General features: G+C 39.3%; 1 protein-coding gene across 13 annotated transcripts in view; it reads left to right on the plus strand.

Annotated features, from left to right (window-relative positions):
- Positions 1–1202: 1202 nt before the first annotated feature.
- The window catches only part of ankrd26 (ankyrin repeat domain containing 26), a 29669-nt gene continuing 4476 nt past the window's right edge, over positions 1203–26395 (plus strand). For 2 of the 13 annotated variants that reach the window (XR_013099367.1, XM_076886034.1), the window contains exons 1-41: positions 1203–1286; positions 1533–2499; positions 2814–2928; positions 3040–3213; positions 3354–3460; positions 3565–3702; positions 3964–4121; positions 4239–4265; positions 6402–6438; positions 6527–6596; positions 6675–6726; positions 7084–9215; positions 9437–9617; positions 12624–12685; positions 12769–12853; positions 13104–13208; positions 13647–13714; positions 13799–13868; positions 13956–14000; positions 14398–14409; positions 14619–14885; positions 15060–15158; positions 15242–15312; positions 16719–17345; positions 18327–18502; positions 18781–18996; positions 19638–19668; positions 19761–19902; positions 20068–20281; positions 21555–21729; positions 22230–22376; positions 22497–22959; positions 23240–23745; positions 23865–24017; positions 24143–24318; positions 24507–24600; positions 24708–24734; positions 25139–25216; positions 25380–25514; positions 25606–25718; positions 26185–26326. Coding sequence is in view for 12 of the 13 variants with exons in the window: in XM_076886034.1 (XP_076742149.1) it covers positions 2300–2499; positions 2814–2928; positions 3040–3213; positions 3354–3460; positions 3565–3702; positions 3964–4121; positions 4239–4265; positions 6402–6438; positions 6527–6596; positions 6675–6726; positions 7084–9215; positions 9437–9617; positions 12624–12685; positions 12769–12853; positions 13104–13208; positions 13647–13714; positions 13799–13868; positions 13956–14000; positions 14398–14409; positions 14619–14885; positions 15060–15158; positions 15242–15312; positions 16719–17345; positions 18327–18502; positions 18781–18996; positions 19638–19668; positions 19761–19902; positions 20068–20281; positions 21555–21729; positions 22230–22376; positions 22497–22959; positions 23240–23745; positions 23865–24017; positions 24143–24318; positions 24507–24600; positions 24708–24734; positions 25139–25216; positions 25380–25514; positions 25606–25718; positions 26185–26326 (7890 nt within the window). In the remaining variant the exon portion in view is untranslated. Of the gene's footprint in view, positions 1287–1532; positions 2500–2813; positions 2929–3039; positions 3214–3353; positions 3461–3564; positions 3703–3963; positions 4122–4238; positions 4266–6401; positions 6439–6526; positions 6597–6674; positions 6727–6803; positions 7004–7083; positions 9216–9436; positions 9618–12623; positions 12686–12768; positions 12854–13103; positions 13209–13646; positions 13715–13798; positions 13869–13955; positions 14001–14397; positions 14410–14618; positions 14886–15059; positions 15159–15241; positions 15313–16718; positions 17346–18326; positions 18503–18780; positions 18997–19637; positions 19669–19760; positions 19903–20067; positions 20282–21554; positions 21730–22229; positions 22377–22496; positions 22960–23239; positions 23746–23864; positions 24018–24142; positions 24319–24506; positions 24601–24707; positions 24735–25138; positions 25217–25379; positions 25515–25605; positions 25719–26184; positions 26327–26395 lie in introns of all 13 variants that reach the window. The other 11 variants (XM_024799251.2, XM_076886043.1, XM_076886035.1 and 8 more) reach the window with 11 other exon arrangements.

The raw sequence follows: 26395 nt of genomic DNA on the forward strand, positions 1-26395 counted from the left end.
CAAAGAAATTGTGTTGTCTTTAAAAAGGACGACTAAAGCAAGAATATTATGTCAAACCACAGTATCCATTTATTTTTCTCTGAAAATGATAAATGACTGCCTTGCACTATAAAGTGATGTGAGTGGAACTTTTTTCTGATTTGAATAGTCATATTTTATCTGAAGTGTAACCTATAGCATTGCTTTGCTGCCTTGAAAATATAAACCACTGTTTTACATCACTGAGGCATAATGGTTTCCAAATGCTACATTTCCAGCAGTGGTGTCACGGCATCTTCTGCAGGATGTAATAATTTTGAGAAGCTGATCTTCAGTGGAGGTGAAAGAACTAATGTAAAGATTTATATGCAAGTGGCCTGTATCGTTTTTTTGTATCATAATTGTTATCCAACTGTGATATTATCCAATGCCTGAAAAATGGCAGTCATCTGTGGTTCTTTCTAGATAGTGTTTAAATAGTGTAAACACATACACTGGTAATTTTATAACTTTATACAGGTGTTCTTGATATAGCACTTACTCACTACAGGATCTAAGCATGTTATTGTATCCTAAATCATAACTGAAAATGCAGAGGCAGTAAGGACTTGGGATACATTAAGATCGCCTTACATCTCACAGTGAAAGGCATCCTCCGCATGTTTAGGGGTAGGATTTTCTTCCTTCTGCTTTTGAAATTGCTTCCATTGTCTCTTTCAGTATGCTTTTTTAATTTCACAAAGGAGATCAAATTAGCTATGGCCTTCTACTTCTAAAAGGATTTTTAGCTCCGAAACGTCTATCCCTCCTTACAACTCGTACTTTTTGGTTTCCCGACTGTTATGGGGGGGGAAAGCAAAATATATAAATGGACCTGCACAGAGACAACGAGGGGGAAGTGTGTGTGTGATTGATTTTAAAACTGTGTCTGCATTTTAGAAATCAGATTGTTTGGTATATGTATTATATATGCTGATTTAGCATGTTGATGTTTCTTTGTAATGTAAGTCGTTTTGTTGAGATTAAACTGTGTGCAGCTGAGGTATTTTTGGAATAACTATATAACTTTAAGATTACAGTCAAATATCTCCAGCAAGTGGTAAAACTCTGCTATTACACTATGGACTGTAATGACTCTCTTTGCTTTGTAAACCAACCTTGTGTACGAAGTTAAGAGGCCTATTGGCCCATCGTTGCACCCAGCTCATTTTTGATTGGTTACCTGAAAACTCCAACAACCAGCAAGGTTTTGTGAGCTGCTTCGCTTTCGTCTAGGTCTGTGATGGTTTGAGTCTGACAATCAACAGGTTAGTGTTTGACTTCGTGTGCTGTAGTTACATGCATGCTCGCATTAAGTAGGGTGTAATATCTTCAGATACATTATTCGTCTTCTTTGCTCTAGTTAACCAATTATCTACATCAGGTTTGATTTTCAGCGTCTTAGCCAATTAGCATTGTGTTAGCCGAGTTAAGGTTGAACCATAGTTTTTGAGTTGTATGCGTGCACAAGTGGGGTGTTTTTAAGCTGAAAATTGTCGTTATGTTTTTTTCAGACGTATAGCGACAATCCATCTTGTGCTCAACTCTACCACACATTCATTTTAAATGTGGCGGTTTGCATCAATGATGAAGTGACGACGTGGGAGGCGCAGTAACGAGCCAGTTGAAGCTACATGCATATATTTTTTACAATAACTTATTTTGAAGTGATAATACATACAGTAATATAGCAGTATTACACAACTGCGCTACAAAAAAAATAGGGTTAGGCAATTTTGAACAGTAGTAAATTGGAAAACCTCAGCTACGTATCAATTGTACAGACAGTTACCATGGCAACAGCTCTTAATCTCAAACGCTAGCTAAACGCATGATAAAAAAAAATCCCGGCGACCTCAGCTAACGCTGTCTACTACAGATTCTCTGCTTTATCGTAATCTCGTCAAAAAGCAGCTTACTCACGATACCTTATCGTTAAAGGAATCCTCTGTGTAAGGTATGACTCAAAGAATCTCGTTAGCATGACAGCTAAGTTCTGCTGTCATCCAACACCGTGATGAAGTACTCGGTGTTGCGTATTGCCTTCTGATATATGCACTCGATTATTATAGAGTAAACGTGCGAAAGCCACCTAATTCTGTATATCGGTGGTTGCATTATACCTTATAATAAGCGACGCTGTAGTGCTTAGTACTGTTTCAAGGGCTTCTAATCCGCTTTGAACGTCTTATTTTAGGGATGGGAGTGTCGGCTGTGGTTGACCTCCAGATGAGTGGCAGGTAGCGACAGGTGCTAAAGTAATGTTTTAGTGCCATATACAATGAAGAAGATATTCAGCTTCACTAAAAAGAAAAAACACCCGTTAGACACTCCAGACAGTGCAAGCAGGCTTTCTGTTGGCTATGAACTGAAAGACAAGGACCTAGGGAAGGTTCACAAGGCTGCCTTAGCGGGTGATTTGGCAAAGCTGAAGCAGTTGGCTAAGAAGAATGATGTCAATCAACTTGACAAGGAGAACAGGTAAGTGGGGATGAAAACCCTAATAAATATTTTTGCATTTTCTGGATTTTGGCACGCACTTAAATGTTAGCAGAAAGCTGCCAGCTGTACCCATACATGACACTGCCTTTTTTTCTTTTCCACTTATGTGTCAAGGTAGGATCTAGTTACCATCTACAATTAGTAGGTGTCAGAAGGAAGTGAGTGAATTGAAAATGAATGTAGTTTGGCCTGAAGAAACAGCCAACCAAAGTTGTAAAACACCTATAATCTTGGTAAGGTCTGTTAGAACAACAGTGCTTGCATATGTAACACTCTTTTTTTTACTGTTGCAGAACCGCACTGCATATTGCCTGTGCTAGTGGTCATGTCGAGGTGGTACACTTCCTCGTTGAGAGCAAAGCCAAGCTTAACCTATGTGACAATCAAAATAGATCTGCCTTAATGAAGGTAATCTTGGATGATGCCGCTTCAAGTTGGTGACTCTTAATAAATTGTAAAAATTCATTTTTCCTCACGTCTTGTTTTGGCCCGTTAATGTTAATTCTCATCTAATAACAGGCAGTTCAGGGCCAGCATGACAACTGTGTGAGCATACTGCTGGAAAATCATGCTGACCCTAATCTGATGGACATCAATGGCAATACGGCACTACATTTAGCGGCAAACATCCCATCCGTCCCCACTGCTGTCCTGCTGCTGCAACATGGGGCTCAAATCAATTCCCAGAACAAGGTGGCTTTTTTCTTTCTGTCCCCTACTTTGCAGTTTCTCTGCTTTAGGGTGAACATCAGGATACTCTTCAGTGCGTATGGAAGGCACTGTCCAGTGGGCAAGAATTTTAACTGTGATTTTAACTGTAATCTATATTTTAGGAGGGTTTCACACCTTTGATAGTAGCAGTGCGAGAGAACCATATTGAGATGGCTCAGTTTCTCCTCAAGGAGACTGCTGATGTGAATTCTGTGGATCAAGATCAAAGGTTAAGCGATGACACCTTTGTGATTCACTTTGGATTATGTTAATGTGTGTTACTCATTATTTGGCATGGTTGAACATGTTGCTGCAATTGATTTTTACCTGCAGGTCCCCATTAATGATAGCTGCTGGAAATGGCGAAGTCTGTATGGTAAAGGTGCTCCTGCAGTTTGATGCAGATACCACACTAAAGGATACCAAAGGATGTTCAGCTGATAACTATGCAGGAATAAATGGGCATCACTCGTAAGCACACTTTTTCAAAAGAATATGTCTTTGTGCTTGTATATGGGTATTTCTTCTGTAATTTATACATTTATGTCGGATTTTAATACAGAAATGAAATAAACTAAATAGCCAAAGCCCACAAATGGGTTGTAATAATTTATTTGTGATGTTATTTTATTTTAATAATTTATTAATGTTTCTCCTTAACTCTTAGTTTGCTAAAGTTTCTCAGCAGTCATGACGTTATGACATTTTGGGTCTCTCCTCTCTTTTTGTCAGTTGTTCCCACCTGATCATAGAGCATGATACCCAGCGTTCGGACAGGGCCTCCCTATCACATCAAGATCTGAGCAAGAAGAAGAAAAAAATGCTGAGTGCTCCTTCCCAAGATCTTGAAGCAGGCTTCTCTTTGGGAGGACCAGCCACTGACAGAGATGGTATGCAATTTATTTTATCACATCAAAGCCACTGAAAATCATTATTATCATGTCTATTAATAATTGACTTTGGTCATTTTACTTATTCCTCATGCATTACCTCTTGACTGGCTCTAGAGCATGGAGCAGATGAAGCAGGGAAAGGTATTGCTTTCCTTAGCTAGACTTCGTTAGCAAAATCTGTCTGTTTTTTGTCCCCTTTTTAAAACCATTAACAGCTATGGGGATGATTATTAAATACAGTGGGGCAAAAAAGTATTTAGTCAGCCACCGATTGTGCAAGTTCCCCCACTTAAAATGATGACAGAGGTCAGTAATTTGCACCAGAGGTACACTTCAACTGTGAGAGACAGAATGTGAAAAAAAAAAAAAAAAAAAAAATCCATGAATCCACATGGTAGGATTTGTAAAGACTTTATTCGTAAATCAGGGTGGAAAATAAGTATTTGGTCAATAACAAAAATACAACTCAATACTTTGAAACATAACCTTTTTTGGCAATAACAGAGCTCAAACGTTTACTATAGGTCTTTACCAGGTTTGCACACACAGTAGCTGGTATTTTGGCCCATTCCTCCATGCAGATCTTCTCGAGAGCAGTGATGTTTTGGGGCTGTCGCCGAGCAACACGGACTTTCAACTCCCGCCACAGATTTTCTATGGGGTTGAGGTCTGGAGACTGGCTAGGCCACTCCAGGACTTTCAAATGCTTCTTACGGAGCCACTCCTTTGTTGCCCGGGCGGTGTGTTTTGGATTATTGTCATGTTGGAAGACCCAGGCTCGTTTCATCTTCAAAGTTCTCACTGATGGAAGGAGGTTTTGGCTCAAAATCTCACGATACATGGCCCCATTCATTCTGTCCTTAACACGGATCAGTCGTCCTGTCCCCTTGGCAGAAAAACAGCCCCATAGCATGATGTTTCCACCCCCATGCTTCACAGTAGGTATGGTGTTCTTGGGATGCAACTCAGTATTCTTCTTCCTCCAAACACGACGAGTTGAGTTCATACCAAAAAGTTCTACTTTGGTTTCATCTGACCACATGACATTCTCCCAATCCTCTGCTGTATCATCCATGTGCTCTCTGGCAAACTTCAGACGGGCCTGGACATGCACTGGCTTCAGCAGCGGAACACGTCTGGCACTGCGGGATTTGATTCCCTGCCGTTGTAGTGTGTTACTGATGGTGACCTTTGTTACTTTGGTCCCAGCTCTCTGCAGGTCATTCACCAGGTCCCCCCGTGTGGTTCTGGGATCTTTGCTCACCGTTCCCATGATCATTTTGACCCCACGGGATGAGATCTTGCGTGGAACCCCAGATCGAGGGAGATTATCAGTGGTCTTGTATGTCTTCCATTTTCTGTTGATTGCTCCCACAGTTGATTTTTTCACACCAAGCTGCTTGCCTATTGTAGATTCACTCTTCCCAGTCTGGTGCAGGTCTACAATACTTTTCCTGGTGTCCTTCGAACGCTCTTTGGTCTTGGCCATGGCGAAGTTTGGAGTCTGACTGTTTGAGGCTGTGGACAGGTGTCTTTTATACAGATGATGAGTTCAAACAGGTGCCATTCATACAGGTAACGAGTGGGGGACAGAAAAGCTTCTTACAGAGGACGTTACAGGTCTGTGAGAGCCAGAGATTTTCCTTGTTTGAGGTGACCAAATACTTATTTTCCACCCTGGTTTACGAATAAATTCTTTTTCAAATCCTACCATGTGAAATCATGGATTTTTTTTTTTTTCACATTCTGTCTCTCACAGTTGAAGTGTACCTCTGGTGCAAATTACTGACCTCTATCATCATTTTAAGTGGGGGAACTTGCACAATCGGTGGCTGACTAAATACTTTTTTTGCCCCACTGTATAGGGAAATTTGTTTTGGAAGTGCAATTTTTCCTACTGCCTCTTAGGCTCAATTAAAAAATAAAATAGCAATACAGTGACAGCAAATATTTTAATAAATACAGGGACACTAACACTAACTAGGTTAGCCCATAAATTTCACTTTCTCACATCGCAGTTTCATGACTTTTCATGTTAGCTAGTATCAATGAAGAACAAAAACTCACTGGGGCAAATTAGAGGGATAACTGAATGATAATACATCTGCTGACACTGTTATGTGGTGAATAAATATATATATAATTTGTGTGTGTGTGTGCCAACATTTAAATCTTCTAAAGATTTCACCATTCAAAAGTTGTCCTATTGAAATATTACATTAATGATTTGTTTTAGATCAGGCTGAGCTGAAAATATGTTTTCCTGCTTTCTTGCAGATTTTGAAGATAATTCTCAGTCAGAGTCACTAAGTCGGTGAGCTAATTTCTTAATGCTGTCTACAGTTTATACTTACAGCCGACTTCCTTGCTATGACCATTTTCTTCCTCCTTCTCTTCTTTAGTGTTTCAAAAAGGGCTGCAGATGATTGGCCATCATCAGATGATGATGATGAATCTGTTTTAATTGAAAAGGTTGGAACTACTCATTCTTCTTTTATATTGTATTGTTGTAATTTTGCCCTGACTTTCATTTAATTTTCTGACTTGCAGAAACCTCTGAAAGTTGACCTCAGCAAAATGATTGCATCTAAAAAGGGAGAAGGTACCAAGAATCTTTCAACCTTTTTTAATCCATAGTTTGTAGTTTTAGGTAGTAATCTTCTATCCCTCTTTCTCCAGTAGCTTCGGCACGAGCTGACACATCGTTGAGTGGCTCAGACTCTGAGCCAGAAAGTGAAAATAGAGTTCAGAGAATCCCATCCCTCCCAAAGGCTTTGTCATCCAGCAAAAGTCTTCAGCATCCAGTAGATCCCACTCCCATTACCTTCCTTACCAGTGCATCCCACATGACTTCCACTCCGCTTCCACACTACAGAAAGGTGAAAAATTTCTGTTGAACCTTTGTTACATGCTTGTGTCTGACAGATTTTTGTCTTTTTCCCTAAAATCTTAAAACAAGCTGGCTGTGCAGCTGAACAGGGGAAAAGAAAACACTCTGAACAACCTCTGGGTACTAAATCAAGACCATTGTCTCAAGAAAGAAGTTCAGATGCAGATGACTCTGAAGAGGAGGATGGCGAAGAAGAGGGAGAGGAAGACGATGAAGAAGAGGAGTCTAATGAAGAGGAAGAAGATGATGAAGAAAGTGATGAAGGGGAAGAGGAGGAGGACGAGGAAGAAGAAGAAGAAATAGAAGAAGAAGAAGAAGAAGAAGAAGGCTCTGAAGAGGAGGATCAGGAGGATGATAGCAACTGCGTGGCTAGCACTACAGAATTTAAAGCCCCTCAGATCACACATGATGCTGGCATCACTGCAAAGAGTGAAACATTTCTTGGAGTTGTACGTGAAAGTGCAGATACCTCAGAGAAAAATACCAAAACAAAGACTTTAAGCACCAACTTCATGCACCCCGCTGGGACATCGAGCTTTGTTACTCCAGCCACATTACATATAGTGGAGGATTGCGTTGTGTCAGCCATAAGAGTAGAATCTAAGTTTTCAGATGAAGATGACAGCCTGGGAAAGAAATATTTGAGTTCATCGGATCAAAACGTAATTTCAGGCCAGGATTCAACACGACATTGTCCAGAAACTCATTCACCAGGCGAGGATATGAAGGAATGTGAGAGAGACACAGGAAAGGATGATGAAGACTCATGGGGCAATAAACAGAATCGTGGTGATATGGACTGGAATGACAGTGATAATGAAGAGGACAAACATTTTCTTGCTAATCAAACAAATCTATTACCTGAAGTTGGCATAAAAAACACAGACAGTACTTCTGATGGTAAAGATGATTGTGGATCGCACAACAAAGTTTCCACAGGAGTGAAACTCAGGTCCTCATGGGGATCTTCATTAGAGGACAGTGATATTGACATACCTGAGGTAAGCAATGAGGTTTTTAATCAGAAAAGCACTGTTCAAGCACCAGAAGCATCATTATTGCATTTAAAAAACACATTGCTCCAGTCAAATGAAGAACATCCAGATAGCCAATGGGATTCTTCATCACCAGTTGCATCTCCAAAATGTTTTACACTTAAGGAGGTTATAGACAACCACAAGTCACTGTCTGGTCTAGGTCCAAAAACCTCTTCTCAGTCCAGAAACCAAGCAGCTGTAGATGAATCAGAGTGGGATTCCTCTGAAAATAAAGACCAAAATGATTTTGGCACTAACTGTAATTGTGAAGTGGTGTCCCCAGTTTCCAAAGCAAATGAGACTGGAGAGATGCAATTAGAGTCTAAGGAAGAAGAGGTCAGAGAAAGTATTGAGAAAGAGTCAGATGACCCCTCACCAGTACTTTCATCGGCACTGGATGATGAAAACCAACTTTTGGGGAATGATGAAGTTGAAGAAGATGAAAGCTGTTGGGATGATGAAGATGAAAGCAATGGCTCAGAAAAGCAAGAGAAAATTGTGATGAATAACAGTGATGTTTTACACAGTGAGGATATCCTGAAGATACCCGACTCAACCAAGCAGTGTTCTCCAAAGTTGAAGTCCACAGCTACAGTACACAAGAAGGTGGCAGAAGACGCTAAAAGGGATAATCAGCATGATGAAGATGGTGAATTGGTTCCTCAGTCTGTTATCGGTGAAAATGATATGCTTGCAGAAAATGTTGAACTGGAAGAAGAAAAGCTGGAGGTTGTTAAGAAATACAGTGTCCACAAAGACGATGAGACGAGTGAAGACTCTGACAGCAAGATCCAGAAGCTGCAGTACGATTTTGTCAATGCTACAGTTAAAATGTGTACAGTAGGAGACGATTCTGATAAAACTGTTGATGGAGGCCTTTGTGAAGGTATCGATGCAGATGATGAGCATGAAGCTAGATTAACTGCATACGTTCCATTTGAAAACCAAACTAGAGTGTTGTCAGAGGAGATTAATGAAAAACCAATAAAGGAAAAGACATTTTCATGCCCACCCATCAAACATCAAACCACAGCTTGTCGGCACAGTGATTCAGATGTGAACACATTTTCAGATGAAGTACTACCTCAGACTGACATTGATGACGTTGATGTAGACTCACCTGATGAGGCAGAAAACATATATATGATATGCTCTGGAATTCAGGTAAAACGGGAATATTTTTTACTTGTGTTTGTCTCATTTAGTTTGGCTATTAATAGTCTGTCCTCTATAGCTAGGCCAAGACCTTTAAGACAGTTATATTCACGTCCTTGTTCCTAGCTTAGCTTGTATGTATATCAAATGTGACCTGTGGATGCATACTCACAGAAAAATGGGATTTACCATGCACAGTTTTGAATATTTCCATTTTTTCCTGCGCACAGAAGGAAGATTCCACTGAGGATGAGGAAGAGGATGAGGGTGATAATGACAAAGAGAGGGAACAAGAGGAGGAGGAGAAAGGAGACGAATCAGCTGAGAATGATCAGCTTGAAGAAAGTGGAGAGTCTTGTGACGCCAATTCGCCTGCTCCTGAGGCCGAAGTTTCTAAAGAGAAGAAGAGGGGTAAGGAGTTACTTTCTACAGAACCAGCAAATGCTCATATGTCAGGAAAATGGTGGTCCACAGGAGTTAACAATACTAAAAACCATTGTGCAGAAGTGCTTATTGTAAGTGACTGTTGGATCGGTTGGAGGGTAGCTCTGTAATTGCTATTAGTGTCTAATGTGAGTGTGGCTGTACTGTGCCTAGAACTCCGCCATGACAGTAAACCACCAGTCTACCAAAGATCAAAGACCTTATAGAAGCAAGTCTGTAGTATAATCAGTCAGATCTGATGAAACTCCTCAAAACTGACACAATCTTTATTGTTGCAGGATTCTCCGATAGATTTCAATTCAGGATTCTTTTAGTGCCAGTCTCTCTCATGCCTTTGAAACTATTAGTGACGTCAAAGGCCATAGCATATGACTCACAAAATTTTCATACTTATTACTGACCCCATGTGAGGGGACAATTTATAAATGCTTCATCATAGGTTGGAGGCCATCATTTATAAACTTCGCTCTCTCTTTTTTAAAAGCTTTTCAAAGCATCATTTTCTAGTGACCCATAGATATAGAGGGACCCCACGACGTAACGGTTCTACCATATCTCCTCACTAAATATATAAAGGCTAATTTACGCTATAGAGCCCTGCTCTTAAAAACTGACAGAGGTGTAACAAGAGCCTGTGAAGCTGAATTTATGAAATAAGTGCTTAAAATTAAGGTTTTTAAAACATGTTTAGCGCCATATTGTATCAGTACAGTGTTACATCACTGTTGTTTGGTTGGTTGTGGTCAATAGACATATTAGTTTGTGTTAGCTAACTAGTAACAGAACCAGTAACCCAGGGGAGTATAAGGAGACTAAAACTAAAAATCGGTTTAAGGGGATCACCTTTGTGCTGCCCCTGGCTCCAACAAAGAGTTTTATGTTAAAATCAAGGATACTGTTCACTTTCACTGTCTGCCTTTTTAAGCAGGAGGTGGTTCCTTGTTGCTTGGCTAGCTGCATTGAAACTGGATGATCCACCTGTTAACCCAATGATGCTTTGTACCAAGCAATAAAAATCCTTGAAGTTTTCACTGTAAAATCCCATACAAAATAAAAATGAGAGACTTAATCCATGACCTCCACATGCCTTTGCTTTAAAGCACCTTATTAACAACTATCTGGACATTACAAAGTTTTCTGAATGAAAATGTCTGCTCTCACAAAATACCTAATGAATAGAAAAAAATAGACAGTGTTTATACTGGCAACCTATTTTAAAGGCTTCAATTAAAAAAAGTCATTTATTTAAAAATGCTTTGCATTTTAGCTGTAGTGCCGTACAATTGAATGTTGATGTCCAGTAATGTAGCACTGTCCACCAGCTATAACTCAAAAGTGAGATGCAGAGCTGCAAAGCTGTCACTCTTGCCAGACATGGTGTGTAAGAGACAGGCACCCCAGGGGGTTTGCCACTTTGAGCACAAAGAGGATGTAACATAGGCCAGCAGGTGAGCACTAATCACTGTTAGCCTAGGTCACAAGCAGGCCTTCTATAATTACTGGACATTATTAAACGGATGTAAGCTAAACACGTAAAAGAGTTTTAAGTCATGACCTTTACTTAATTCTTTGTTTCTTTTTTAGACACTATTTTGGCATCTTTTTCAGTCTAAAGTATGTATGGTTAATGGGAAATGTAATAGGATTAGTAGGATTCAGTAGATGAAGTAGCTAACTTGTCAGTAATTTGTCACGATTATTAATTGATTTTATTAACAGAAACACTTTTTATTGCACTTTCATGTAAATGTAACTCTGCTTTCACATCCTTGTGCTAATTTCCTGCTAATGTACAAATCTTTGCATCAAAATTCACTGTTTGTCTTAGAAGAAAATCACAATTTAAAAAAAAAAAACTTAAAACAGTTAAATCAACAGGGTTTTACTTTTACATTATGCTACATTCCTTTTAGTTACAACTTAATGAAATGAAGGTGTTGAAATAGGGTGTCCTAAATACCATCACTTAGAAGCCAATACAGACTTTTTCTCTAGTCACTGTACCTGCATGACAGATGTGAATGAAACTTGTTACAAAGTACATGACAGGTGTGAGATTCATACAATACAGGTATTTTCAATTTGAAAAAATAACCCTGTGTAGGGACATCATCTTTTTCATTACTCACTGTCTGTACTGGACAAATGTTTGGTGTTTGCGTTGGTGATTTTGGTGCGCCTTTGTGATCTGGACGAATATGCGGACGTGTTGCACAGGCTCACTTTGTTGACGACCTCTGAGTTGGTGTTGGGAGATTCACGTCAGCAGCCATTGCATTCTTTTCCTTGGCCTTCATGTATTAGTCATGCTAGAGTTAGTGGTGCGTGTTCAGGTGGCTGAATGAGTTACTTCTGTTGCTTTGCAGCACAGACACAAGTGAGCACTCTTTGCGTATGATTTCATCTTGGTTATAATGTTGTGCTAAATTCAATGTGTTTCTAAACAACAGATGATGATCTTCAGCTTCTACTGTGTCAGACATTAGAAATTTGCAGTGTTTTAACATACTGTTCCTTGTTGAAGAAACTTTATGCTGTGCGGTGCAGCAAAAAGCTGTAATTGACAAATGGTCAGGTGCTAATTTAAGGTGTACTTGATTTGCTTTACTTTGGTACAGCACGCATTTCCAGTATTGTCTGATGAGATTCATGTTATTATGAGAGGCTAAAAATCTTGTATCTCATTCCTGGCTGAATAAAGGATGCATGGAAAAACAAAAACCCTTCCACATTGCAGTTTTAAAGAAAATTTTTGCCATCATTTAGTGAGTTATTTGTTTAGCAATGCTCCACTTCTTCACAAAGCTTACCTTAAATAATCAGCCTAGTAAATTTGTTTTGTATAATTTTGTGGACAAACAAAACAACACTTAAACTATAGCTGTAATTACTAGACCTAGGAAATGAAATAAGCTGCACTTAAAAGACTTTTTTCGTCCTGTTGCTAACCATCACTCTTAATGTTTTAAACAGATTTCCTGTCTGAGCTGGGTCTAGAGGGGGGTGAGGATGACCAGAGTTCATGGAGCTCTGAGGTACAGTAAAGATAAAGTTTTAAATGACATGCAGGATCCAATGTTTGCCAACCTGATTCTCACAGACCAGCCGCAATTTTCAGTCCCACTCAGAAAACCTGAATGTTGACGAGCAGAAACGAGGATTAAATAGTCAGAATGAAGGAGAGAAAGAAGAGATTAAAATGAGTAAGTCTACTTTGTAAATTCCTTTATTTGTTTTGGATTTTTTTTTTTCATATCATTCCAAGCACCATTTCATGCTGCAGAAACAGTGAGACTTTATTTGATCGTAAGTATAGAAAAGTGTTCTTTACTTTGTACATTTTCTCTGTCAGTTCTGGTTCAAGCTTTAACATGATGTGGAATGTGCAGTGCAATATAACTTGTGTCAATCAAAAAGCCTCCAACATTTTTTTTTTTTACGTTTCTTTTGTAGACTTGTTATATGTTCCCTCATTTGTAAGAGGGGATAGAGACAATAAGATGGCAGTGCTAGAGCCTCGGAGGAGTGTAGGCAGGCCAAGAGTCAGCCAGGGAGGGGGTATGAATATCTTGATTTATAGGTCAGAGGATCAGCATGCAAACCATACCAGAGGCCTGAACTTCACCTCATGATCACAATAATAGAATGCATGCAGTATACTGTACTTCATCCTGCCTGCTGTCCATAAACCTTATTTTGCCAGATTAAGTGGCCCCCAGGGTTGCACTAAGCTTGCTTGTTTTCCACAAGATTTTGGCTTAAATGTTATTCATATTGGCTGATGCTGAACTTGTTACCCAATGAAACACTGCTGGGAGTTGAAATGCTTTTCTAAAGGCTAAGCATGTGTGTTCATACTAATTAACAATGAGCTCATTTGCATGGGAATGCTTTTTACAGAGTTCTGGAAAACTCATCCAGCTTCATCAATGTTGTTTGATTTTTCATAGACGTTGTGTTTTGGCAAATGTAAGTAAGTCATCTTGCCTCTTACAGTTGCCAGCAGCAGTAATGACAATCTTGAAGGTGAACCTGCCGATCAGTACAATAAAGTACAGAAAGAGGTAGGTTAAGCATTTTATTTTATAAAAAATAATATTATCTGTAATTCAGTTAAGTAAAATAATAATATTTTCCCTTTGTACTAGACCGAGAGGGCAAAGTGGGTACCACCTAATGTTTTGAGGAAGCCTGAAGGCGATGTCAGCCGAAAGACAGGTGAATTTATTCAAAATCAAATGAAATAATTTGTTACTGTGAAAACCTTTTTGATTTTTAACACCATGCTTTGCTCCGCTTTTCTAGATTTAATGGAAGAGCTTGATCTGGGTGATGTTGATGATCTGGAAGGTAAGCTGTAACAAGGATTTTTAGATTATACATTGTAGAGTTTGCTGAAAACGAAATAGTGTAATATGGAAAGCAAAGGTTCCATGGATCATAAAAGCAATAACTGGACTCAAGTTACAGTAACACATTTTTAGAACATTCTTGCATCAATTCCTAAGATTTTGCTCCCTTTTCTCACTCCAGGCTCTCTCCTTTTTCTCCCATCTCTATCTGAGAGAACCATATAACTCAAGCATAGCATCAAAAAACCTTGTCCCACCAAATCTGTAACCATTTGCATCATTACATATATGCTGCCTGCAGTTGTGCTGCACACCATCAGAAACTTTTTTTTTTTTAGGCTTGTGTTTAATACTGAGTTTTCTATCTTTTATTTTTCTCATTAAACCTTTTTAAGCTCAAAAAGCAGGTCAGTAAAGATAAATTAAGAAACTAACAGTTTTGTAGCTGTGATTTCTTCCCTGAGACCCCAGTAGTAGTTTGGTAGTGTAACAGCCGACCTCTGATCTTTTACCATTGCTGTGCATCAGTGTTCTCCCACTGTAAACTCTAGTCTTCAGCAACAGATTAGGCTCATTTGGTTGAACTGATATAAAGCTTCCTGCATTAATTTGACAGATGCATCGGACTGGGATTCAGCCAGTACTGCCAGTATGGGAGCCCAGTGTGGTCACGGGGTTGCGTCCCCTGTAGTTGAGAAAATTCCAGAGTGCTCCAGTTCATCTGATAAGGACCAGGACAAAGATGATGTTGCCACAGCAGCACTGACGCATCAGAAGGGCATCAGCCCAGACGAGAGACTGCCCAGAACACCCTCTCAAGCTGTTCCTAAGCCCCAACCTCGTACGCGGAAGACGGTCCCTCAGAAACTAGAGAGTGAAGAAGGTAACGCATAGCAAGAACTTTGATGTTCTTTCTTAAACATTGACTTGTTGTTGTTGTTATTATTATGATGATTATTATTGTCATCTTTATTATTCACATGAATAATAATGATTAAAAAAGATATATTCCTAACCTATTCTTGGCGGTTTTCCTCTTTTATTCGTTCTAATTCAGAATCTGATTGGGAAACCGAAAACATAACATCTCGCGAAACAGCTGAAAATGACAATCCACTACAAAATATGGCTGAGCCTCAAACAACGGTTAAACCAAGTAAGGTTCTTTGGTCTTTTTAGCGTTACCTTTTTATGAACTTGTGGCCTTTGCTTTGTCTGATGTCTCTGTTTCTTTATTAGGGTCTGCTGACCCCTCACTGATGGAGAAAGACAGTGAAATCATCACAGAATTTGAAGAGCAGCAACAAAAGGTGAGAAATAGTGGTAAAATGGCCATCCCTACTAATGATTGATTATTTTTGTTTCAGACATGGAAAATAAAACGTACCAAGGCATTCCTAATCAAAGGAATAAACGGCGCAAAATGATATGTTCTGGTAAATTTGTTCACACATATTTATGACATTGCTTCATCATTAGATCATTTGTAATTCTGGTAGACAAAATAAATATGTTAACACCATTGGGCTGGCCTCAAATTAACCTCAAAATTACATCATGATATTTCAAGAAAAATCTAAATATTTTTTAAACCAAAATTAATGTTTTATTGATGTTTGCAGCATTTATAAGTGTAAGTCAATAAAGAGCATTTTCCATTCTTTTTGTTTTATTTTATTTTATTTTTTATTTATTTTTTAACTGTGGATAACACTGTGGATCTGTTGAATGAAGTTGCCAGCCGCAACAGCGTTATAGTGACACAGTATCATATCCAGTGACACAGCATAAATGTAATGTACAAAAGTAGTCTAGGTAGTGTTTTCCCTGGACATGTTGGGTAAAAGTACAAAAAAACTTGTATTACCTTGTACCTCATCAGGAGCTGCTCAGTATTGTCACATTTTGGGTCAAATTTTTTAAGCAGCTGCTTAAAGCCCTCAATTTCCTCCATGTAACCACATCTGGCATTTCAATCAATTTGCCTCTTGCCACATGGAGTGTATCTACTGAGTTCTCCATCAGTACTTGCTGGAGTCTTTGTTTACACTCCATCAGCTGCTGGTATCTGTGGTGCGTTTTTGCCTCATGCTGAAAAACAAGTTGTTTCTACATTTAGCAGCAGCAGTTTAAAAAAGTATAAGTGCTATGTTTTTTCAGAGGTTGTTGAAGTGTCTCCCACATGCAGCTGTTTCTCTATAGCTACACTAGGGAACATAAATGTATGATGCTATTGCAATGATATGCAAAATGACATTTTTATATCACATAAAAACATACTGGAATTATCATGGACAAATAAAATGACACAACCCCAAAAATGGAATTTATCCTATACTCTAAAGAAAGACCACTGCCTCTTTCAAGCTTGCAGGTGGCACACACATTATTATGTCTGACATCCTGATTTGAGCTGCTGATTCTATTTGACTGCATATGGTTTCCTGACAGCTTTACTGTGTTTACTACTGGCATGTTTACCATGCCAGAAATCACTTATTTCAGTTTTAGAGTCTAAAAAGAAAAAGGTCAGTCAAGATATCAAGTATGTTATTTAATAATCCTGTAAACATGAGTATTTTCTATGATGAAAATATAGGAAGAAGAATGAGAATGCACTGTTGCCTGAATATTTTCTCGAATATTTTATCAAGTCTCGGTTTTTGCATTTTTGTCTTGTCTGTTCTTTGTTTTATGTCCACTCATGCCATCAAAGGAGAAAGATGATGCAGTAGATAGAAGTGAGTTAGATCTAAATAAATCTGACAATAGAAAAAAGGATAACGAGTTTAGAGATCAGTGCAGTGCTGGAGAAAGCGGTGGCGTGCCATGGGAAAAACGTTATGAGAAGCTCTGGGTAGAGGTGGAGAAAAGAGAGGTAAAGTCCACCTTCAAGAGTGTCGCTGGTGAATTAAAAGAAAAGTTTGGAGAACTGTTTAAATCAAGACATGACATCAGAGAAGAACAGGCCACAGCTGGCTCCACCTCTGCAGAAGAAGATTCAAGTGATGAAGAAGATGGGGAAGTCATTGAGCGTCCTACTGCGAGAGCAAGAAGCACTCCCCTTATCACCATAGCTGAGCAGAGAGAGTCTGGACCAGAGGACTCTGCAGCTGAATCGAATGTAAACTCCTTATGCGAGGACAGGATGAAGGAGCAACCAGCTTGTGATGGCACCGTCACAAGCCGTGCTGATTTACGTCAAACTGAGGAGAATACTGCAAGTTCAGAAGACGATCTCAATGAATTTGGTATAAGTCAGCCTCCCTTCAGATGTTCAGCACCTGTTCCCGGTGTTTCTGGTGAAGAGTTGGAAGAGGACGTGGAAAAGTTTAAACTTGAGGTAGGGATGCTGAAGGTTGTCTTCCTCGATATGGAGAAAGAAAAAGCCCAACTTCAGAAAGAGGTAGAGGATGGCCGCTCCATCCGTAGTTCCTTTTGTCTGCCTCGCTTTCTCTTTTTCTCATGTCATTCATATACTTCATTTCCTTCTTTTACTCACCTGTTTCCAAGGGCTCAAAGTTGCCGTTCATCGTAGGTGTGTGTGCGTATGTGTTTGGGGGGGCTGTAAGATTTTCCATGTCATATATGTTGTCTGTAGATCTCATTTCAAGTAGAAGTGAGGTTGCATGTTTCTCAATGAATATTTGTGTCTTTAACACACCTTAAAAAAGGTAGAATTGAAGAAATTCATTTTCAGTACACCCACCCATCTGGTACCATTTTGTCGATTGTCCTTCTTGATTGCACTTTGACATTACACAAAGGGCAGTCTTGTGTTTTCTTTTGTCATGTCTAGCTTTCTGCTTTGCATGAGTTTTGCATGTATTGTTACATCGGTGTTGTATGAATTCTCTGTTTTTAGGTTTTGTATGAGGTTTGAATAAATAGAGGCCTTCTTGGCTCTAAAAAGAATCACCATAGTGATGATATAAATGTGTTGTTGTTTATTGTCTTTTTATGCATGCAATGCTTCAGTTTTTCTTTGTGCTTGTCTTTATTAAGAGGTATGAGGATTGTATTTTGGTCAGCCTTTTGAGTTATTTGCTGTTTTTCTGTGGAAACTGATACGAACTTTAACTCTTTATTTAAAGTTGATGACATTTTCTCATTTTAGTTTCCAAGCATTGCAGTGCATGGAAAATATGTCCTTATAATTACATTAAAGGTGTTAGGTCTCCAAAGGGAAGGGTGGCACTAAATTATGTATGACAAAGTGAACAAGTACCAACTCCAAAATGCATCTTAAAAGGCTGGACCAAACCTGTTACAGTTAGAGTAAATGTCTAAAGGCCAGCTATCAAATATTTTCTTTTTCCCTCAGATTGGAGAAGGGAGAACAGAAATCGAGGTTGAGGTACAAAAATCAAGTACTTCCCAGGTTACTAGTGGAATAGCATTGGAGGAAACTGGTATGGGGAAACCTGAGACCAGCTTAGGATGCATGTCAAATCAAGCTGAAGCACTTGACCAGGAGCAGCAGCCCGAGGCCGCCATGAGGTATGTGCAGTTTTGCTTTGTAGATTCACAGTTATCGTCAGTAGATGTTAACGATTGCTCCCTTTATTTCAAAGCAATACGTGCACAATCCTCTAATCAGATGTTGGGCTTTTGATTTTTTTTTTTTTTTCTTTTAGCAGAGAGAGTCCAGTTTTAAGTTGTTTTTGTTTTGTGATGTCTCAAAGGTTTTTTTTCTTTTCTTTTCCATTAAAAATTGATACATTGTTGCATTTAAAAAGCCACATGTCGCTGATTATCAGATTTATTGCTCTCTGTAGCACCAACAGGGCTCCAGTGCAATTGCATCTCCCAGTCCAGCTAACCTGCATTAGCAACAAACAAGAGAAGCAAGCTGTAGTGGAGACTTTACAGTCAGAGTTGGTCCGAGGGGCCCGGGGCAGCAGAGCCCCTCAGACCAACACACATATTAATGGAGATCCTCTCTGTGTGTTTGACGATGGCACTTTAAGTGAAGTGTCGGATGATGAAGGAAGGTATATATACAGTATGCCCTCATATGTATCAGTTCTACCTCTCTGTCACTAACCCGTAAGGTATGTTCAGACTGAACGCAAAATAAATTATACACGGAGCACAAATCTGTATATAGCCAGAGGAAAGTATTGAATAGGTGTGATATGTCAAATATTCAGTCTAGGTGCAGAAACTGAAGATTCTTTGGATAGTTTTTGTAAAACTTGCACTACTTAATATAATAAACCTTGTATATTTGTACATTTTATACAAGAAACCTAAAAATAAAAAGGAGAGGCACGTTATTTTTTTAGGCACGTTATAAGATCATGTTTGAGCATTAATGATTTGTTAGAAATAAACCCAGATAATTTTGTATCACTGAAGTGGTAAAATTTGCTTGAATAAAAAAAAAACCCAGGTGACAAACATTTTGCCTTAAGTCTGAGCAAAGCTTTACAATGTTGGATCTTGCTGATGATTAGCATGCATTTGTTCTTTATTCTTTTCACTCTTTAAACTAACTGCTACCTTCCTATTACTGGATCGTATACTGCATTATACCAAATACACTTCCAATAACTTGTCTCAGAATTAAGGAACATCCACATTATTTTTCTGAATGACATGATTTTCTTCTTCTTTGCGTTGCTTCGCTCAGTTTGGCAGCCAGTGGACCAAAGAACGATAAGGTAAGACACCAGTTCATACCTTGAAATGAAAGTTTGAACACAGTGAACAGAAAATGAGTAATGTTAATGTTACTTATTGTTTTGATATTCAGGACCGTGAAGAGTTGGGAATGGCAGAAGATTTTGATGAACTCACTCAGTCCTCAGACACAGCCACAGATGATGCTGATTCACCCGCTACAGGCTACAGTCACGCCTCCCTCCTCATTAAGAAACTGGACTCAGCAACTTTGGGTACCGATTCACCTTTTTCCACACATAAGTTAACTAATAAGTCTTGCTTTTTAGGAGTTTGTGACACAAGTTGTTTATATGTAACCTACCTTTGAAAGCAAGACCTTCTGTGTGCCGTGAACATAATGAAACTCCCATCCAGCCTCCATCTGCTGTGTGTCACAGACTCAACATGTGTAGTGAAGCTGCAGAACATTTTCCATGAATATGAGCGCTCCATCAAGAAGGGAAAGGATCGGCATAAGTACTTGACTGATAAAGTGGTCCTGCTGGAAACTGAGAGACGAGACTTGAAGAGCTCTTTGGAGGGCATTAAAGATGCCAAGTCTGCCATGGAGCGGGTGCAGTTGGAATTACAGACTGAAGTTACAAATCTCAAGTAATAAATAAGTCCATTTATTTTATTTTATTTTATGTAGCCATTGCTTTACAGCTTCCTATCTACTGTTTTGCCCCTTTTAGCTTTTCAGAATAAATTTAGACTCAATTAATTGGTCAGTGCTAGGGGTGGGTTTTGATAATCGATTTTCTGATTTAAAATCGATTTTAGCTTAAATAATGCGATATCAATTCATTAAATCTGAATCTTTTTTAAATATAAATGTATTTTCCCCGACACTCAGACTCTCAGGTTAAACCTCACAAAACTATGTCAACAACCACCAAACAGCTGAAACAGTAAATGAGAGCAGGAAAACAGAATCTGCAAAAAGATACAAAGCGCGCACCCAACGCATCAAAACCAGTGAGATGTCAGCTTTCTCACCTGACGGGACGCCCCGTACACAGACATGCCGTCGGTGCTGGACGCCGACATCTGACAGATTCTGATGCTGCAGGTTTTGTCGCTCTCCAACTAAAATTCACTGAACCAGCAGCAAAAGAAGCAAAACTACGCTTCACATTTCGCTTCACGTAAACATCGTCATCAGTTCCCTCTTACTTTTGCTGTTTTGGCACAGCTCTTTCTCTCTCTGTGTAATTTAAGAACAGTTTACCATCTCAAATTTTTGTTTTCTGCATTATTCGCTTGCTTTTTACCCACCAGTCTACTGTTGTTTACAGCGCTGTCAGCCGCAGTTGTTTTTTTAATTAATTTATTTATTTAAATGACTTCTGATAAGACTGTCTGAGGCAAAGTTGAATCGAATTGTGGACTGAATCGGGACCTTGTGAATCAGAATCGAATCGATTCTAGAAATCAGTAAGGATACCCAGTCCTAGTCAGTGCCATCTCAGCTCATGGGGTTGCTGACAGGGAAACAAACCCCCCCACATACACACCTTTTTCCATCCAGATAATCACCTACAGAAAAATATAAATCACCTTCATTGGCATGTAAAGAAGCATTTTAATAAACTTTCATAAACGTCCAATGTAAAGTAAAAAAAACAAACAAGCACAATAACAAAACAAAAACAAAACAAAAACTGGTGTTGAGGCAATATTGTACCACAATTGAATTGTATAAGGCACACAAGGCAGGCGGGGTTCAAAGTCAGGATCAGATTGTATACTACATGCTAAGGGTGAACTTCAGCAGGTAGTCTTGACCATAGAACAACATGAACAGCTTTGTCGATCTTTTTAATGTTCTTACTGTTTATTTTGATAATGCTGACTTGAACTTTATGACTGACACATTGTGCAGATTTCAGCTGAAACAAGAACAGGAGAATCACCGCCACACCACCATGAAGTACAGTACTGCTGCCGATAAGATGAGGAGGATGGATGAGGAACATCAGAAAGAAATTCAGGAAATGCAGAAGGTGCACATGAACCTTGAGCTAGAGATTAAAAGACTCGTTAACAACATGAAACAGGTACATTTCTTAAATTCCTTTTTTTTTTTTTTGTGAAAGTAAAACTGTGAAAATGTGTTTTTTATCTCATTATAATTATTGTATTGTATTTACTACCGTTGTCATTGTATTAACTGTTTAAGCCATAATTCAATCATGTGAAAAAAAAAGTACACTGTTTCAGGTTTGACATATCAGGATATAGCAAACATGAATTTGTCCTTACAAGGTTTTAAAATTAGTATTAAATATCTAATTAAAAAACAAAACATGACATATTGCACCATATTATTATTTATTTAGGCGGTAAATTGTGAGCGGTAGTTCTTAGTATTTCTTTTGTTTTAGTTTTGTTTCAGATCTACTTTTATTTTCAAATGATTATGTAATTGGCATGGTATTATTTTTAATACTAATTAATAACATTTTTTTTTTTTTAAATTAATGTTGATGTAATAATGACTTTCAGTATTTTACATTATTGGTGTATTTATTTATTGTCTGACACGTCACCTGTCTAGCTTGAACAGGCCCACAATGAGACGCAGAGACTGCTGGCTCAGGAGCGCAGTGCACGCACCCTTCAGGAGAATCTTCTGAGCAGCCATCTGAGGAAGAACCAAGAGATAGAGGAGGAAAACAAAAGAAACATGATCAAAAGCAGTGAAGTAATCATCATTTTAGAACCTTTTTTTGTTGCCTTTAGGTTTTGAAAATTTAGTTTAAATGTCTTAAGGATTTAAAAAAATTTCAATGTTTAATACATTTGGAAATCCTGACGTCCACAGGTCTTATCTCAGCTCACTGAAGCCAGTGACAGGGAGCGAGAGTTACTGCAGCAGACCGCTTCCTTACAGGAGCAGCTCACCCTCCTGAGGACAGACTTTGAGCGTTTGCAGACTCAAAGCAGTCTGAACGAGAGCCATCTTATAGAGGCGAGGGAGATACTGAAAGAAGAGCTTGAAGAGGTACGACGGGAATCCCAGCTTAACAATGAAACCATGGCCCAAGTTGTGTTCAACTGCAAAAACCAGGTTACAACCCTTAAATCTGAAATGGCAATAACAACGTCCCGTCTGGAAAACGAACGTCAGATTCGCGAAAAACTGGAGGAGGAGGTTGAATTGAGTCGTGCTCGTCTGGCTGCAGCTGTAAAGGATGCCGAGCTTTGTCTCGCATCTAAGTCAGAAACTGAGAAGGCTCTGCTCCGGGAGAAAGAGGAACTTCAGCGTCTCAAAGACAGATTCACTGGTTAGTTAGACCATCAATATCACCAAGCAACAGAATTTTATAAATTAGATTTTTTTTAAAAAACACACATTTAGTCAACTAGGCAAGTATTTTATGCTTTCTGTCAGACTCATTCTGTTCCTAGAACCATGTGAACCACTCTTATGGCACACCCATTTGCAATAGCAGAATATGAATATGTCAGGTTTTATTTAGAGACAGCTGTTTCAATTAATCTACACCAGTAAGAGGATTCACTCACATGGTATTTTGAATTTGTCTCTTGCATTTATTCCTAAAGGTGAATCAGCCAGTCAGCGTGAGGAAGTCAGTAGCCTGTCCCAGAAGTTGGCCAAGGCAGAGTCCCAATCAAACAGCATGGAAAATGAAGTTCATCGTACCACCATGCAGCTGACGGAGAAGGGCGTACTGCTGGAAGTGCTACAGCGGGAAAAGGACCAGGCAGTCGCTCGTGTCAAGGAGCTAGAAAAGGCTCTGCAGACTCACAGGGAGGAGGTCAGCTGTAACAAAGCACGTCAAGAGGCTACACAAGAGCGGCTAGTTCAAACGCAGAGCGAAGCCATGTTACTAAGACAACAGCTAGAAGAGGCCCAAAACAAAGGTGCTGCAAAGGAGCGTGCTGTGACAGATGCCCAAGAGCGCTTCAGTGACATTTTGTCCAAGCTGCGCTCTGACTGTGAAGAGAGGGTACAGTTACTGGAGGACAGAAATAAGGAGCTCGCCAGTAAGGCGGTGGATCTCCACGATCAGGTCTACAAGTTGGAGGAAGACAAGAATGAAAGAGAGGTAAGATTGAGAATAAGAAAGACCTTACTCCTTCTCCAGAACCACTTTTAGCCTTTCTTCCACATATCAATTAAAGCATCTCTTCAAAACCTCCCTTTCTCTGAATTCTGCGTGCACAGACTAGTCTGAGGCAGCTGCAGCAGGAACTCGCCGACTCACTCAAAAAGTTGTCAATGAGCGAAGCCTCTCTGGAGGTCAACACGCGCTATCGCAATGACCTGGAGGAAGAGAAGACTCGGCTGCTCAAAGACCTGGACAGACTCAAAGGAAAGGTATTAGTGGGAAATGAGGCCAACTCAACTTTGACTTAAATTAGATGGTTTATTATCTATATTTTTAGGGTATAGGGCAATGGTGTGGTGATGCTGATGATGTGGATGCGGTTTCTGTCATGCAGCTGGAGGAAAGTGAGGATGAGTATGTACAGGCAGAGAGACGTATTAACAGCCTGAAGAGCAGTTTGGAAGAAAGGGAAAAGGAACTCTCAACTGCTGCTCAGAAACTCCAGGAGGCGCTGTCTACCTCAGCTGCTTCTGACACCACGATCAAACAGCTGGAGGATGCTGTGCAGAGGTACTTACCAACACATCTTATCCAGATATACATTTGAGTTTTCAGTAGATATCACACATGCAAACATTAAATATAACATAGTTGGTATTATAGAACAAGCCAACCTTATCACACATAAATAAATATATATTATAATTTAATTCTGTCTGATAGAAGCATCTTCAGCCATATCTTTTATGTCATGTCAGGCTGGAGATTGAGAATGCCAGACTAGAAGCTGCTGCGAAGCAACAGTCCAACAAAATTGATGCACTGCAGAAAGGAGCTCAGGAAGCTGCCGCGGTGAGTAGTCAAAGTCCTGACACACACAGGGTGTTCATAATTTGCCATATCTACTAGTTTTTGCAGTGGATCATTATTGTATTTTAAGGTTTGCAATCTTTTTCCAGCTATCTGGCTGCTCACCTGGAGGAGGGGTTGGTATTGTGGATGTAGACTTAGCTTTTCTTGTGTGGGATCACATTTTATACTTTCCAAAATAATATAAGTAATGAAATCAGATTGTATTTGGATGAAGTTTTTTGGTGCTTAATGAGGATTCCTGCTACACCAGGAATCCAAAAATAAGCAAATAGAGAAGAAATATATTTGGTTTTGTTGAGTTTTTCTTGTTGTCTGAAAAACAAATGCTAATGCAAAATGTTCTCACTTTACTCGGTGTGTGGGGTTTTCCACTCTGTGTATTCTTGGGTTGCATGGTGCATGTTACTTCCTTTAGTTTTCTCCTTTCCAAAATGATGAAGAAAAGTGTAACAGTGTCACCAGAAAACCAAAATCCATCATTAGTGTCCATTTAAGAAGCTTTTTTTCATTTCTGTAGGTTCGAAGTCACTTGGAGGACATGGTTACGAACCTCCAAAGCAGTAAGATGACCTTGGAAGACCAACTGAATAGAGAGGTTGGTGGCATATTCTGTTTCCTCACTATTAAAACAGTTGTTTTCAATTTCTTACTCTAGTCCTCTTTTAAAATCTTTATATACGTACGTACGTACAGGAGCTCCCATCTACAGATTTCCTGTTTAATAGATATATATTTTTTTGTCTTTTTTATTTCTTCAGGTCCAGAAGCAGAGCTTGCTCTCTCACACAGCCCAGGACTCTCGGGCCTTGTGGGAGGAGGAGCTAAAGGGTCGCTCTAAGTTGGGAGTTCGATTGGCAGAACTTGAAAAGGAAAAAGGAGAACTGAACAGCCAGGCCAGCAAGCTTACACCTCTGTACACAGCCTAATGTTATGAAAACTGAGATCTAGGACTCGTGAGTTATCTGGCTGTTGTTTGTGTTGCAGATGGAGATCGAAAAGAAGAAAGCCAAGAAAATAGCAGAGCAGAAGAAAGCTGTTGATACTCGTCTGGATCAGGAGATAAAAAGAAACACGGAGCTTCAAAAAGAAATGTACAGGTGACCCCTAACTTTCTCCTCGTGCCCTCCTTACCTTTGGCAGTGCCTTATTGTGCTGTTTAGGTACACCTAGGATCCAGTAGATTGCAGCCTTTCCTTGCTTTTGTGACTGTGGTGCACCAGTGTCTGTATTCGGAGTAAGGATGTGCTTTTTTTTAATTCCCAGACAAAATGTATGTTTATAACAAGACTTTCTCTTTAACTGATGATTTATGATTTGTATTTGAGTTTGTATTAAACATCTGTTTTTTGTGGGATACAGTTACCTTAACTTTGTTGTATGATAACTGGCCTGATTTTAAAAAAAGAAAATCACAACTTAAATGACTTACTAATGAAGTTTATGCTTTAATTGATGTTTGCAGTCATTTTCAGTTTTAGGTCAGATCATTGGATTGGTTTGTTTTGATAAATGCTTTGTCTTTATTTCTCTATGTGAAATTGACTTTGTGTTTATGGATTTAAGGCTGCGAACCTTATTGAAGACTGCAAAAAAGAGAGTGCGCGATCAAGACGCTGGTGGTGCTGAGTTTGGCTCTCCTATGAGCAGCATGCGGATGGATCTGGGCAGACACACTGAGGGGCACTTGGGGCGAATGAAAGACAGGGTTTGTCCATCTGACACAGCAGATTTAAACCTTTCCAGTATTACCCAATATCTTACAGAACGTGCTATG

This window comes from Maylandia zebra, linkage group LG7, assembly GCF_041146795.1.
Source record: "Maylandia zebra isolate NMK-2024a linkage group LG7, Mzebra_GT3a, whole genome shotgun sequence".
NCBI classification, from domain to species: domain Eukaryota; kingdom Metazoa; phylum Chordata; class Actinopteri; order Cichliformes; family Cichlidae; genus Maylandia; species Maylandia zebra.